The 16,824-nt window shown below is 43.9% G+C and overlaps 1 protein-coding gene across 9 annotated transcripts in view; it reads left to right on the plus strand.

The window, feature by feature from the left end:
• The window catches only part of LOC110512159 (probable JmjC domain-containing histone demethylation protein 2C), a 268,260-nt gene that overhangs the window by 37,896 nt on the left and 213,540 nt on the right, over positions 1-16,824 (plus strand). For all 9 annotated transcript variants that reach the window (XM_036959745.1, XM_036959751.1, XM_036959750.1 and 6 more), the window contains exon 2: positions 16,565-16,741. In XM_036959745.1, the coding sequence (XP_036815640.1) occupies positions 16,565-16,741 (177 nt within the window). The remainder of the gene's footprint in view (positions 1-16,564; positions 16,742-16,824) is intronic.

Raw genomic sequence — 16,824 nt, forward strand, 5'->3', positions numbered from 1 at the left:
TGGAACAGCATCCACTATAAACACTGTAGAATCCATTAGTGTTAGAGGGTCAGGGAGAAACTGAAGCTCTGTTTGTCTACCAAATACCACAAGGATTTCAGAGCTACTAGTTAAAAACAAACACAAGACATTTTGTTTTGTCTTTGACAGTCTATTTTTCATTTGAAAGAGGCAAGTTTAGAGAGAGAGAGACGTGTTCTGTTAATCTGATAACTATTGTCACTCCGTTAGGGTCCTGTATCCAGACACAGGGTGGAATCCCCAGTCACTGAGTCAACAGGCCCTGTCTGTCTACTGCTACAGACCACTCTGTCAGGGTCCTGTATCCAGACACAGGGTGGAATCCCCAGTCACTGAGTCAACAGGCCCTGTCTGTCTACTGCTACAGACCACTCTGTCAGGGTCCTGTATCCAGACACAGGGTGGAATCCCCAGTCACTGAGTCAACAGGCCCTGTCTGTCTACTGCTACAGACCACTCTGTCAGGGTCCTGTATCCAGACACCGGGTGGAATCCCCAGTCACTGAGTCAACAGGCCCTGTCTGTCTACTGCTACAGACCAGTCTGTCAGGGTCCTGTATCCAGACACAGGGTGGAATCCCCAGTCACTGAGTCAACAGGCCCTGTCTGTCTACTGCTACAGACCACTCTGTCAGGGTCTTGTATCCAGACACAGGGTGGAATCCCCAGTCACTGAGTCAACAGGCCCTGTCTGTCTACTGCTACAGGCCACTCTGTCCTGGACCCCTCTGGCAGCTGTTGGCATCCCGTGCTCGGTCAGGTGGTGTCTCTCAGCCGGCTGGCTCACAGAGTAAAGATGACATCCAGTCAGAGTAAATCGTTACAGGGCTGATGGTTCTCTTTCCTTTTAATGATCAGTCTGTAGGAGCACAGCTACTTCAGTGCTACATGCATGGTCCCCATAGTTCAGTGGTGTGGACTGTGGGGAGGGAAGGAGGGCGGTCCTGTGGACTGTGGGGAGGGAAGGAGGGTGGTCCTGTGGACCGTGGGGAGGGGAGGAGGGCGGTCCTGTGGACTGTGGGGAGGGAAGGAGGGCGGTCCTGTGGACTGTGGGGAGGGGAGGAGGGCGGTCCTGTGGCGTGGGGAGGGGAGGAGGGCGGTCCTGTGGCGTGGGGAGGGGAGGAGGGCGGTCCTGTGGCGTGGGGAGGGGAGGAGGGCGGTCCTGTGGCGTGGGGAGGGGAGGAGGGCGGTCCTGTGGACTGTGGGGAGGGGAGGAGGGCGGTCCTGTGGACTGTGGGGAGGGGAGGAGGGCGGTCCTGTGGACTGTGGGGAGGGAAGGAGGGCGGTCCTGTGGCGTGGGGAGGGAAGGAGGGCGGTCCTGTGGACTGTGGGGAGGAGGGCGGTCCTGTGGGGAGGGAAGGAGGGCGGTCCTGTGGCGTGGGGAGGGGAGGAGGGAGGTCCTGTGGCGTGGGGAGGGGAGGAGGGAGGTCCTGTGGCGTGGGGAGGGAAGGAGGGAGGTCCTGTGGGGTGGGGAGGAGGGCGGTCCTGTGGCGTGGGGAGGGGAGGAGGGCGGTCCTGTGGGGTGGGGAGGAGGGAGGTCCTGTGGCGTGGGGAGGGAAGGAGGGAGGTCCTGTGGCGTGGGGAGGGAAGGAGGGAGGTCCTGTGGCGTGGCGTGGGGAGGGAAGCAGGACGGTCCTGTGGCGTTTTGTTTCCTGTCTGGGAGCTGGGAGTGCAGCTCACCTGGCTGTGATATAGGAACCCTTGTAGTGGTGCAGCCTGGATGCAGTTCAGTCAATCTCAATACGTCAGATTAATTCTGTCTTGAATGGTAAGCTAATCCCTATATAGTGCACTACTTCTAACTGGGCCCCCCTCCCCCCAAAATAGGGAGTAGGGTGCTATTTGGGAAACAAGAGGTCTTACAACAGGGCTTACTGCAGGTTTTATGTTAACCAGCTGTAGTGGTCTGTAGAGCTGTGTTCTGGGGGGGGCGGTGTCATAGTAACAGATATTATTCATGTTAACACCAACACAACATGGTCTGTAGAGCTGTGTTCTGGGGGGGGGTCATAGTAACAGATATTATTCATGTTAACCAACACAACGTGGTCTGTAGAGCTGTGTCCTGGGGGGGGTCATAGTAACACATATTATTGTTAACCAACACAACGTGGTCTGTCCTGGGGGGGAGCAGAGAGAAGGTAATGAAGAGAGAAGCTCTGACATTAAGGTAATACAGTCTGCTTTAATCAGCTGGGGGGGTCAGCTCATCTCTCTACGGAGTCACATTGATGTCTTTATTAAGGAGAGAGAAGCTCTGACATTAAGCTAATACAGTCTGCTTTAATCAGCTGGGGGGGGTCAGCTCTCATCTCTACGGTGTCACATTGATGTCTTTATTAAGGAGAGAGAAGCTCTGACATTAAGGTAATACAGTCTGCTTTAATCAGCTGGGGGGGTCAGCTCATCTCTCTACGGAGTCACATTGATGTCTTTATTAAGGAGAGAGAAGCTCTGACATTAAGCTAATACAGTCTGCTTTAATCAGCTGGGGGGGTCAGCTCTCATCTCTACGGTGTCACATTGATGTCTTTATTAAGGAGAGAGAAGCTCTGACATTAAGGTAATACAGTCTGCTTTAATCAGCTGGGGGGGTCAGCTCATCTCTCTACGGAGTCACATTGATGTCTTTATTAAGGAGAGAGAAGCTCTGACATTAAGCTAATACAGTCTGCTTTAATCAGCTGGGGGGGTCAGCTCTCATCTCTACGGTGTCACATTGATGTCTTTATTAAGGAGAGAGAAGCTCTGACATTAAGGTAATACAGTCTGCTTTAATCAGCTGGGGGGGTCAGCTCATCTCTCTACGGAGTCACATTGATGTCTTTATTAAGGAGAGAGAAGCTCTGACATTAAGCTAATACAGTCTGCTTTAATCAGCTGGGGGGGTCAGCTCATCTCTCTACGGTGTCACATTGATGTCTTTATTAAGGAGAGAGAAGCTCTGACATTAAGCTAATACAGTCTGCTTTAATCAGCTGGGGGGGTCAGCTCTCATCTCTACGGTGTCACATTGATGTCTTTATTAAGGAGAGAGAAGCTCTGACATTAAGGTAATACAGTCTGCTTTAATCAGCTGGGGGGGTCAGCTCATCTCTCTACGGAGTCACATTGATGTCTTTATTAAGGAGAGAGAAGCTCTGACATTAAGCTAATACAGTCTGCTTTAATCAGCTGGGGGGGTCAGCTCATCTCTCTACGGAGTCACATTGATGTCTTTATTAAGGAGAGAGAAGCTCTGACATTAAGGTAATACAGTCTGCTTTAATCAGCTGGGGGGGTCAGCTCATCTCTCTACGGAGTCACATTGATGTCTTTATTAAGGAGAGAGAAGCTCTGACATTAAGCTAATACAGTCTGCTTTAATCAGCTGGGGGGGTCAGCTCTCATCTCTACGGTGTCACATTGATGTCTTTATTAAGGAGAGAGAAGCTCTGACATTAAGGTAATACAGTCTGCTTTAATCAGCTGGGGGGGTCAGCTCTCATCTCTACGGTGTCACATTGATGGCTTTATTAATGTCCTTCGACTATTTGGAAATCCCTCTAGTCTCCCTGTCTCTTTCGGGCTTTCTTTCTCGGTCTGTTGGTCTTTCCCTCCATTACCCTCTCCTCCTCTTTCCCTCCATTTCCCTCTCCTCCTCTTTCCCTCTCCTCCTCTTTCCCTCCATTTCCCTCTCCTCCTCTTTCCCTCCATTTCCCTCTCTTCCTCTTTCCCTCCATTTCCCTCTCTTCCTCTTTCCCTCCAATTCCCTCTCTTCCTCTTTCCCCCCATTTTCCTCTCCCCCCCATTTCCCTCCCCCCCCATTTCCCTCTCCTCCTCTTTCCCTCCATTTCCCTCTCCTCCTCTTTCCCTCTCCTCCTCTTTCCCTCCATTTCCCTCTCCTCCTCTTTCCCTCCATTTCCCTCTCTTCCTCTTTCCCTCCAATTCCCTCTCTTCCTCTTTCCCCCCATTTTCCATTTCCCTCTCCTCCTCTTTCCCTCCATTTCCCTCTCCTTCCCCCTTTTCACGGGTGTGTGAGTTGAATTCGAGCAGGGAGGGGGGTTAGACTGCTGGTATCGGGTTAGACTGCCGGTGTCGGGTTAGACTGCCGGTGTCGGGTTAGACTGCCGGTGTCGGGTTAGACTGTCAGGCTGCCGGTGTCGGGTTAGACTGCTGGTGTCGGGTTAGACTGCCGGTGTCGGGTTAGACTGCCGGTGTCGGGTTAGACTGCCGGTGTCGGTTAGACTGCCGGTGACGGTTAGACTGCCGGTGTCGGTTAGACTGTCAGGCTGCCGGTGTCGGTTAGACTGTCAGGCTGCCGGTGTCGGTTAGACTGTCAGGCTGCCGGTGTCGGTTAGACTGTCAGGCTGCCGGTGTCGGTTAGACTCTCAGGCTGCCGGTGTCGGTTAGACTCTCAGGCTGCCGGTGTCGGTTGGACTCTCAGGCTGCCGGTGTCGGTTGGACTCTCAGGCTGCCGGTGTCGGTTGGACTCTCAGGCTGCCGGTGTCGGTTGGACTCTCAGGCTGCCGGTGTCGGTTGGACTCTCAGGCTGCCGGTGTTGGTTAGACTCTCAGGCTGCCGGTGTCGGTTAGGCTGCCGGTGTCGGTTAGACTGCTAGGCTGCCGGAGTCGGTTAGACTGCTAGGCTGCCGGAGTCGGTTAGACTGCTAGGCTGCCGGTGTCGGTTAGACTGCTAGGCTGCCGGTGTCGGTTAGACTGCTAGGCTGCCGGTGTCGGTTAGACTGCTAGGCTGCCGGTGTCGGTTAGACTGCTTTCTGTGAATTATTTAGTTAGTAAATAAATGATTTAAGACAATTGATGTATGGATGACTCATAGTGAAGACTGGGTTCGGGCAGATAACCAACAATTTACGACGTTTGGAATGAGACTAACGTGAGGTAAAGTAAATAATTCATTCATTCGAAGACTAATTGATCAGATATAAAATATCTGAAAGGTTATATTGGGAAATTATAACTTTGTAATCTGAATATTTTCCTTGGTGCCCCGACTTCCTAGTTAATTACAGTTACATGATTAATCAGTTTGATCGCGTAATACTAATTACAAAGAATCGTTGATAAAACTAAGTCTTCAATTTAATGATAGGAAAGACATGACAACACATTGGTAAGAATTAACCAAACAACAGAGCAAACTATAATGCTATTTGGCCCTAAACAGAGAGTACACAGTGGCAGAATACCTGACTACTGTGACTGACCCAAACATAAGGAAAGCTTTGACTATGTACAGACTCAGTGAGCATAGCCTTGCTATTGAGACAGGCTATGTGCACACTGCCCACAAAAGGAGGTGGAAACCGAGCTGCACTTCCTAACCTCCTGCCCAATGTATGACCATATTAGAGACACATATTTCCCTCAGATTACACAGATCCTCAAAGAATTAGAAAACATATCCAATTTTGATAAACTCACATATCTACTGGGTGAAATACCACAGTGTGGAATCACAGCAGCAAGATTCGTGACCTGTTGCCACAAGAAAAGGGCAACCAGTGAAGAACAAACACCATTGTAAATACAACTCATATTTGTTTATTGCAACACTGTATATAGACATAATATGACATTTGAAATGTCTTGTGTGAGTGTAATGTTTACGGTTGATTTGTAATTGTTTATTTAACTTTTGTTTATTTCACTTGCTCTGGCAATGTAAACATATGTTTCCCATGCCAATAAAGCCCCTTGAATTGAATGGAGAGGGAGGGTGAGAGCACGGGAGGTGGGAGGGGGGGAGTGTATTGGCACTCCAGCTATTGGCACTCTCTCAATGCTTCTCTGTCAGGCTGTTCTTTTCCCTGTCAGTGTGGTGTTGCTGTGAGAGAACAACCAAGTGGACTCGTGCTGCTGGGTAGGCTAACTTATTGCTAGTTATTTATCACCTCGTCTGATCACATAGTACCTGGCATCAAACCCAGAGAAGCTAGAATTAGAGGTCACTAAAGCCTGGGTCTTTAACTAGTGGCTCTATCCTAGCCGTGGACAGCAGGCCTCAAGGGTAGCATGGCATGTTGTCACTAAAACCAGGGCCTTTTAACTAGTGGCTCTATCCTAGCCGTGGACAGCAGGCCTCAAGGGTAGCATGGCATGTTGTCACTAAAACCAGGGCCTTTTAACTAGTGGCTCTATCCTAGCCGTGGACAGCAGGCCTCAGGGTAGCATGGCATGTTGTCACTAAAACCAGGGCCTTTTAACTAGTGGCTCTATCCTAGCCGTGGACAGCAGGCCTCCGGGGTAGCATGGCATGTTGTCACTATGCTGGTGGAGGTCACAGACATTGATCATAGCAGTTATTTCAGGTTGAACATTTAGTCCTGTATCTTGTTTTCATGTCTACCAAACAGTACTTCATGTAAGTGATTTGTTGTCTCTGTCTCAAAGGGTTATAGCAGTTCAATAGCAGAGAGGTCAACAGTCTTATGTGATGGTCAGAGTGGCCCGAGTCAGATGGTCTCCTTTATCTAATGACCCCGAGTCAGATGGTCTCCTTTATCTACTGACCCAGAGTCAGATGGTCTCCTTTATCTACTGACCCAGAGTCAGATGGGCTCCTTTATCTACTGACCCAGAGTCAGATGGGCTCCTTTATCTACTGACCCAGAGTCAGATGGTCTCCTTTATCTACTGACCCAGAGTCAGATGGGCTCCTTTATCTACTGACCCAGAGTCAGATGGGCTCCTTTATCTACTGACCCAGAGTCAGATGGGCTCCTTTATCTACTGACCCAGAGTCAGATGGGCTCCTTTATCTACTGACCCAGAGTCAGATGGGCTCCTTTATCTACTGACCCAGAGTCAGATGGGCTCCTTTATCTACTGACCCAGAGTCAGATGGGCTCCTTTATCTACTGACCCAGAGTCAGATGGGCTCCTTTATCTACTGACCCAGAGTCAGATGGGCTCCTTTATCTACTGACCCAGAGTCAGATGGGCTCCTTTATCTACTGACCCAGAGTCAGATGGGCTCCTTTATCTACTGACCCAGAGTCAGATGGGCTCCTTTATCTACTGACCCAGAGTCAGATAAAGGACACCATCTGACTCTGGGTCAGTAGATAAATGACCCCATCTACTAGTTGTATTGAATGCTGTCTGTCTGGGGGTTTTATCAGTAATATCTACTAGTTGTATTGAACGCTGTCTGTCTGAGGGTTTAGACAGTAATATCTACTAGTTGTATTGAACGCTGTCTGTCTGAGGGTTTAGACAGTAATATCTACTAGTTGTATTGAACGCTGTCTGTCTGGGGGTTTAGACAGTAATATCTACTAGTTGTATTGAACGCTGTCTGTCTGAGGGTTTAGACAGTAATATCTACTAGTTGTATTGAACGCTGTCTGTCTGAGGGTTTAGACAGTAATATCTACTAGTTGTATTGAACGCTGTCTGTCTGAGGGTTTAGACAGTAATATCTACTAGTTGTATTGAACGCTGTCTGTCTGAGGGTTTAGACAGTAATATCTACTAGTTGTATTGAACGCTGTCTGAGGGTTTAGACAGTAATATCTACTAGTTGTATTGAACGCTGTCTGAGGGTTTAGACAGTAATATCTACTAGTTGTATTGAACGCTGTCTGTCTGAGGGTTTAGACAGTAATATCTACTAGTTGTATTGAACGCTGTCTGTCTGAGGGTTTAGACAGTAATATCTACTAGTTGTATTGAACGCTGTCTGTCTGAGGGTTTAGACAGTAATATCTACTAGTTGTATTGAACGCTGTCTGTCTGAGGGTTTAGACAGTAATATCTACTAGTTGTATTGAACGCTGTCTGTCTGAGGGTTTAGACAGTAATATCTACTAGTTGTATTGAACGCTGTCTGTCTGAGGGTTTAGACAGTAATATCTACTAGTTGTATTGAAAGCTGTCTGAGGGTTTAGACAGTAATATCTACTAGTTGTATTGAACGCTGTCTGTCTGAGGGTTTAGACAGTAATATCTACTAGTTGTATTGAACGCTGTCTGTCTGAGGGTTTTATCAGTAATATCTACTAGTTGTATTGAACGCTGTCTGTCTGAGGGTTTAGACAGTAATATCTACTAGTTGTATTGAACGCTGTCTGTCTGGGGGTTTCGACAGTAATATCTACTAGTTGTATTGAACGCTGTCTGGGGGTTTAGACAGTAATATCTACTAGTTGTATTGAACGCTGTCTGAGGGTTTAGACAGTAATATCTACTAGTTGTATTGAACGCTGTCTGTCTGAGGGTTTTGACAGTAATATCTACTAGTTGTATTGAACGCTGTCTGGGGGTTTAGACAGTAATATCTACTAGTTGTATTGAATGCTGTCTGGGGGTTTAGACAGTAATATCTACTAGTTGTATTGAACGGTGTCTGTCTGAGGGTTTAGACAGTAATATCTACTAGTTGTATTGAACGCTGTCTGTGAGGGTTTAGACAGTAATATCTACTAGTTGTATTGAACGCTGTCTGTCTGAGGGTTTAGACAGTAATATGTACTAGTTGTATTGAACGCTGTCTGTCTGAGGGTTTAGACAGTAATATCTACTAGTTGTATTGAACGCTGTCTGTCTGGGGGTTTTATCAGTAATATCTACTAGTTGTATTGAACGCTGTCTGAGGGTTTAGACAGTAATATCTACTAGTTGTATTGAACGCTGTCTGTCTGAGGGTTTTATCAGTAATATCTACTAGTTGTATTGAACGCTGTCTGTCTGAGGGTTTAGACAGTAATATCTACTAGTTGTATTGAACGCTGTCTGTCTGGGGGTTTTATCAGTAATATCTACTAGTTGTATTGAACGCTGTCTGAGGGTTTAGACAGTAATATCTACTAGTTGTATTGAACGCTGTCTGTCTGAGGGTTTAGACAGTAATATCTACTAGTTGTATTGAACGCTGTCTGAGGGTTTAGACAGTAATATCTACTAGTTGTATTGAACGCTGTCTGTCTGAGGGTTTAGACAGTAATATCTACTAGTTGTATTGAACGCTGTCTGTCTGAGGGTTTAGACAGTAATATCTACTAGTTGTATTGAACGCTGTCTGTCTGAGGGTTTAGACAGTAATATCTACTAGTTGTATTGAACGTTGTCTGTCTGGGGGTTTAGACAGTAATATCTACTAGTTGTATTGAACGCTGTCTGAGGGTTTAGACAGTAATATCTACTAGTTGTATTGAACGCTGTCTGTCTGAGGGTTTAGACAGTAATATCTACTAGTTGTATTGAACGCTGTCTGAGGGTTTAGACAGTAATATCTACTAGTTGTATTGAATGCTGTCTGTCTGAGGGTTTAGACAGTAATATCTACTAGTTGTATTGAATGCTGTCTGTCTGAGGGTTTTATCAGTAATATCTACTAGTTGTATTGAACGCTGTCTGAGGGTTTAGACAGTAATATCTACTAGTTGTATTGAATGCTGTCTGTCTGAGGGTTTAGACAGTAATATCTACTAGTTGTATTGAATGCTGTCTGTCTGAGGGTTTTATCAGTAATATCTACTAGTTGTATTGAACGCTGTCTGTCTGGGGGTTTAGACAGTAATATCTACTAGTTGTATTGAACGCTGTCTGTCTGGGGGTTTTATCAGTAATATCTACTAGTTGTATTGAACGCTGTCTGTCTGGGGGTTTAGACAGTAATATCTACTAGTTGTATTGAACGCTGTCTGTCTGAGGGTTTAGACAGTAATATCTACTAGTTGTATTGAACGTTGTCTGTCTGGGGGTTTAGACAGTAATATCTACTAGTTGTATTGAACGCTGTCTGTCTGAGGGTTTTATCAGTAATATCTACTAGTTGTATTGAACGCTGTCTGTCTGAGGGTTTAGACAGTAATATCTACTAGTTGTATTGAACGCTGTCTGTCTGAGGGTTTAGACAGTAATATCTACTAGTTGTATTGAACGTTGTCTGTCTGGGGGTTTAGACAGTAATATCTACTAGTTGTATTGAACGCTGTCTGAGGGTTTAGACAGTAATATCTACTAGTTGTATTGAACGCTGTCTGTCTGAGGGTTTAGACAGTAATATCTACTAGTTGTATTGAACGCTGTCTGTCTGAGGGTTTAGACAGTAATATCTACTAGTTGTATTGAACGCTGTCTGTCTGAGGGTTTAGACAGTAATATCTACTAGTTGTATTGAATGCTGTCTGTCTGAGGGTTTTATCAGTAATATCTACTAGTTGTATTGAACGCTGTCTGGGGGTTTAGACAGTAATATCTACTAGTTGTATTGACCGCTGTCTGTCTGAGGGTTTAGACAGTAATATCTACTAGTTGTATTGAATGCTGTCTGAGGGTTTTATCAGTAATATCTACTAGTTGTATTGAACGCTGTCTGAGGGTTTAGACAGTAATATCTACTGGTTGTATTGAACGCTGTCTGTCTGGGGGTTTAGACAGTAATATCTACTAGTTGTATTGAATGCTGTCTGTCTGGGGGTTTAGACAGTAATATCTACTAGTTGTATTGAACGCTGTCTGTCTGGGGGTTTTATCAGTAATATCTACTAGTTGTATTGAACGCTGTCTGTCTGGGGGTTTAGACAGTAATATCTACTAGTTGTATTGAACGCTGTCTGTCTGAGGGTTTAGACAGTAATATCTACTAGTTGTATTGAACGCTGTCTGTCTGAGGGTTTAGACAGTAATATCTACTAGTTGTATTGAACGCTGTCTGAGGGTTTAGACAGTAATATCTACTAGTTGTATTGAACGCTGTCTGGGGGTTTAGACAGTAATATCTACTAGTTGTATTGAACGCTGTCTGTCTGGGGGTTTTATCAGTAATATCTACTAGTTGTATTGAACGCTGTCTGGGGGTTTAGACAGTAATATCTACTAGTTGTATTGAACGCTGTCTGTCTGAGGGTTTAGACAGTAATATCTACTAGTTGTATTGAACGCTGTCTGTCTGGGGGTTTAGACAGTAATATCTACTAGTTGTATTGAACGCTGTCTGTCTGAGGGTTTAGACAGTAATATCTACTAGTTGTATTGAACGCTGTCTGTCTGAGGGTTTAGACAGTAATATCTACTAGTTGTATTGAACGCTGTCTGAGGGTTTAGACAGTAATATCTACTAGTTGTATTGAATGCTGTCTGTCTGAGGGTTTAGACAGTAATATCTACTAGTTGTATTGAATGCTGTCTGAGGGTTTAGACAGTAATATCTACTAGTTGTATTGAACGCTGTCTGTCTGGGGGTTTTATCAGTAATATCTACTAGTTGTATTGAACGCTGTCTGGGGGTTTAGACAGTAATATCTACTAGTTGTATTGAACGCTGTCTGTGAGGGTTTAGACAGTAATATCTACTAGTTGTATTGAACGCTGTCTGGGGGTTTAGACAGTAATATCTACTAGTTGTATTGAACGCTGTCTGTCTGAGGGTTTAGACAGTAATATCTACTAGTTGTATTGAACGCTGTCTGGGGGTTTAGACAGTAATATCTACTAGTTGTATTGAACGCTGTCTGGGGGTTTAGACAGTAATATCTACTAGTTGTATTGAACGCTGTCTGTCTGAGGGTTTAGACAGTAATATCTACTAGTTGTATTGAAAGCTGTCTGTCTGGGGGTTTTATCAGTAATATCTACTAGTTGTATTGAACGCTGTCTGTCTGAGGGTTTAGACAGTAATATCTACTAGTTGTATTGAACGCTGTCTGTCTGGGGGTTTTATCAGTAATATCTACTAGTTGTATTGAACGCTGTCTGGGGGTTTAGACAGTAATATCTACTAGTTGTATTGAACGCTGTCTGAGGGTTTAGACAGTAATATCTACTAGTTGTATTGAACGCTGTCTGGGGGTTTAGACAGTAATATCTACTAGTTGTATTGAATGCTGTCTGTCTGAGGGTTTAGACAGTAATATCTACTAGTTGTATTGAACGCTGTCTGTCTGGGGGTTTAGACAGTAATATGTACTAGTTGTATTGAACGCTGTCTGAGGGTTTAGACAGTAATATCTACTAGTTGTATTGAACGCTGTCTGTCTGAGGGTTTAGACAGTAATATCTACTAGTTGTATTGAACGCTGTCTGAGGGTTTAGACAGTAATATCTACTAGTTGTATTGAACGCTGTCTGTCTGAGGGTTTAGACAGTAATATCTACTAGTTGTATTGAACGCTGTCTGTCTGAGGGTTTAGACAGTAATATCTACTAGTTGTATTGAACGCTGTCTGTCTGGGGGTTTAGACAGTAATATCTACTAGTTGTATTGAACGCTGTCTGTCTGAGGGTTTAGACAGTAATATCTACTAGTTGTATTGAACGCTGTCTGTCTGAGGGTTTAGACAGTAATATCTACTAGTTGTATTGAACGCTGTCTGTCTGAGGGTTTAGACAGTAATATCTACTAGTTGTATTGAACGCTGTCTGAGGGTTTAGACAGTAATATCTACTAGTTGTATTGAACGCTGTCTGAGGGTTTAGACAGTAATATCTACTAGTTGTATTGAATGCTGTCTGTCTGAGGGTTTAGACAGTAATATCTACTAGTTGTATTGAATGCTGTCTGAGGGTTTAGACAGTAATATCTACTAGTTGTATTGAACGCTGTCTGTCTGGGGGTTTTATCAGTAATATCTACTAGTTGTATTGAACGCTGTCTGGGGGTTTTATCAGTAATATCTACTAGTTGTATTGAACGCTGTCTGGGGGTTTAGACAGTAATATCTACTAGTTGTATTGAACGCTGTCTGTCTGAGGGTTTAGACAGTAATATCTACTAGTTGTATTGAACGCTGTCTGGGGGTTTAGACAGTAATATCTACTAGTTGTATTGAACGCTGTCTGTCTGAGGGTTTAGACAGTAATATCTACTAGTTGTATTGAACGCTGTCTGGGGGTTTAGACAGTAATATCTACTAGTTGTATTGAACGCTGTCTGGGGGTTTAGACAGTAATATCTACTAGTTGTATTGAACGCTGTCTGTCTGAGGGTTTAGACAGTAATATCTACTAGTTGTATTGAAAGCTGTCTGTCTGGGGGTTTTATCAGTAATATCTACTAGTTGTATTGAACGCTGTCTGTCTGAGGGTTTAGACAGTAATATCTACTAGTTGTATTGAACGCTGTCTGTCTGGGGGTTTTATCAGTAATATCTACTAGTTGTATTGAACGCTGTCTGGGGGTTTAGACAGTAATATCTACTAGTTGTATTGAACGCTGTCTGAGGGTTTAGACAGTAATATCTACTAGTTGTATTGAACGCTGTCTGGGGGTTTAGACAGTAATATCTACTAGTTGTATTGAATGCTGTCTGTCTGAGGGTTTAGACAGTAATATCTACTAGTTGTATTGAACGCTGTCTGTCTGGGGGTTTAGACAGTAATATGTACTAGTTGTATTGAACGCTGTCTGAGGGTTTAGACAGTAATATCTACTAGTTGTATTGAACGCTGTCTGTCTGAGGGTTTAGACAGTAATATCTACTAGTTGTATTGAACGCTGTCTGAGGGTTTAGACAGTAATATCTACTAGTTGTATTGAACGTTGTCTGTCTGGGGGTTTAGACAGTAATATCTACTAGTTGTATTGAACGCTGTCTGGGGGTTTAGACAGTAATATTTACTAGTTGTATTGAATGCTGTCTGTCTGAGGGTTTAGACAGTAATATCTACTAGTTGTATTGAACGCTGTCTGTCTGGGGGTTTAGACAGTAATATCTACTAGTTGTATTGAACGCTGTCTGAGGGTTTAGACAGTAATATCTACTAGTTGTATTGAACGCTGTCTGTCTGAGGGTTTAGACAGTAATATCTACTAGTTGTATTGAACGCTGTCTGTCTGAGGGTTTAGACAGTAATATCTACTAGTTGTATTGAACGCTGTCTGTCTGGGGGTTTAGACAGTAATATCTACTAGTTGTATTGAACGCTGTCTGTCTGAGGGTTTAGACAGTAATATCTACTAGTTGTATTGAACGCTGTCTGTCTGAGGGTTTAGACAGTAATATCTACTAGTTGTATTGAACGCTGTCTGTCTGAGGGTTTAGACAGTAATATCTACTAGTTGTATTGAACGCTGTCTGAGGGTTTAGACAGTAATATCTACTAGTTGTATTGAACGCTGTCTGTCTGAGGGTTTAGACAGTAATATCTACTAGTTGTATTGAACGCTGTCTGTCTGGGGGTTTAGACAGTAATATCTACTAGTTGTATTGAACGCTGTCTGTCTGGGGGTTTAGACAGTAATATCTACTAGTTGTATTGAACGCTGTCTGTCTGAGGGTTTAGACAGTAATATCTACTAGTTGTATTGAACGCTGTCTGTCTGAGGGTTTAGACAGTAATATCTACTAGTTGTATTGAACGTTGTCTGTCTGGGGGTTTAGACAGTAATATCTACTAGTTGTATTGAACGCTGTCTGTCTGAGGGTTTAGACAGTAATATCTACTAGTTGTATTGAATGCTGTCTGTCTGAGGGTTTAGACAGTAATATCTACTAGTTGTATTGAACGCTGTCTGAGGGTTTTATCAGTAATATCTACTAGTTGTATTGAACGCTGTCTGGGGGTTTAGACAGTAATATCTACTAGTTGTATTGAACGCTGTCTGAGGGTTTAGACAGTAATATCTACTAGTTGTATTGAACGCTGTCTGTCTGAGGGTTTAGACAGTAATATCTACTAGTTGTATTGAACGCTGTCTGAGGGTTTAGACAGTAATATCTACTAGTTGTATTGAACGTTGTCTGTCTGGGGGTTTAGACAGTAATATCTACTAGTTGTATTGAACGCTGTCTGTCTGAGGGTTTAGACAGTAATATCTACTAGTTGTATTGAACGCTGTCTGTCTGAGGGTTTAGACAGTAATATCTACTAGTTGTATTGAATGCTGTCTGTCTGAGGGTTTAGACAGTAATATCTACTAGTTGTATTGAACGCTGTCTGAGGGTTTAGACAGTAATATCTACTAGTTGTATTGAACACTGTCTGTCTGAGGGTTTAGACAGTAATATCTACTAGTTGTATTGAACGCTGTCTGTCTGAGGGTTTAGACAGTAATATCTACTAGTTGTATTGAACGCTGTCTGTCTGAGGGTTTAGACAGTAATATCTACTAGTTGTATTGAACGCTGTCGGGGGGTTTAGACAGTAATATCTACTAGTTGTATTGAACGCTGTCTGTCTGGGGGTTTAGACAGTAATATCTACTAGTTGTATTGAACGCTGTCTGTCTGAGGGTTTAGACAGTAATATCTACTAGTTGTATTGAACGCTGTCTGTCTGAGGGTTTAGACAGTAATATCTACTAGTTGTATTGAATGCTGTCTGTCTGAGGGTTTAGACAGTAATATCTACTAGTTGTATTGAACGCTGTCTGAGGGTTTAGACAGTAATATCTACTAGTTGTATTGAACGCTGTCTGTCTGAGGGTTTAGACAGTAATATCTACTAGTTGTATTGAACGCTGTCTGTCTGAGGGTTTAGACAGTAATATCTACTAGTTGTATTGAACGCTGTCTGTCTGAGGGTTTAGACAGTAATATCTACTAGTTGTATTGAACGCTGTCGGGGGGTTTAGACAGTAATATCTACTAGTTGTATTGAACGCTGTCTGTCTGGGGGTTTAGACAGTAATATCTACTAGTTGTATTGAACGCTGTCTGTCTGAGGGTTTAGACAGTAATATCTACTAGTTGTATTGAACGCTGTCTGTCTGAGGGTTTAGACAGTAATATCTACTAGTTGTATTGAACGCTGTCTGTCTGAGGGTTTAGACAGTAATATCTACTAGTTGTATTGAACGCTGTCTGAGGGTTTAGACAGTAATATCTACTAGTTGTATTGAACGCTGTCTGTCTGAGGGTTTAGACAGTAATATCTACTAGTTGTATTGAACGCTGTCTGTCTGGGGGTTTAGACAGTAATATCTACTAGTTGTATTGAACGCTGTCTGTCTGAGGGTTTAGACAGTAATATCTACTAGTTGTATTGAACGCTGTCTGTCTGGGGGTTTAGACAGTAATATCTACTAGTTGTATTGAACGCTGTCTGTCTGAGGGTTTAGACAGTAATATCTACTAGTTGTATTGAACGCTGTCTGTCTGGGGGTTTAGACAGTAATATCTACTAGTTGTATTGAACGCTGTCTGGGGGTTTAGACAGTAATATCTACTAGTTGTATTGAACGCTGTCTGTCTGAGGGTTTAGACAGTAATATCTACTAGTTGTATTGAACGCTGTCTGTCTGAGGGTTTAGACAGTAATATCTACTAGTTGTATTGAACGCTGTCTGTCTGGGGGTTTAGACAGTAATATCTACTAGTTGTATTGAACGCTGTCTGTCTGAGGGTTTAGACAGTAATATCTACTAGTTGTATTGAAAGCTGGAGTTGACGTTTATGGACTTGATTGTATCCTCTTTTCAATATGAAAACGTTAACACTATCTCAAACTCTGTCAGTCTACTGACCTCTCGTCCGTGGTGGGAAAGGTCATGTGAAACAACCAACTGCAGAATGGGTTGTTATCCCTCTGTGTACACACACACACACACCCTCTCTGTGTACACCCATGAACTCACCCCCTCTCCTCTCTCCTCCCAGGTGTACGTGGAGTTTGATGACCTGGAGTGGGAGAAGCGTGAGTGGGTGAAAGTGTACGAGGACTTCCAGGTGTTCCTTCTGGAGCAGCAGCTGGTATGGGCCAAGAGGAGAGAGGGCACCCTGCTGGTGGAGAACCCCCAGGGGACTAAAGACAAGCACATCCAGTGGCCAGCTCTGGTAAGGACTGATCCAGCTGTCTTCCATAGTGCCTTATCTCCCTGGACTCAGAACATCTGATGTTACTGTAGCTCTCTGCTCTC

Source organism: Oncorhynchus mykiss, chromosome 23 (assembly GCF_013265735.2).
Source record: "Oncorhynchus mykiss isolate Arlee chromosome 23, USDA_OmykA_1.1, whole genome shotgun sequence".
NCBI lineage: Eukaryota > Metazoa > Chordata > Actinopteri > Salmoniformes > Salmonidae > Oncorhynchus > Oncorhynchus mykiss.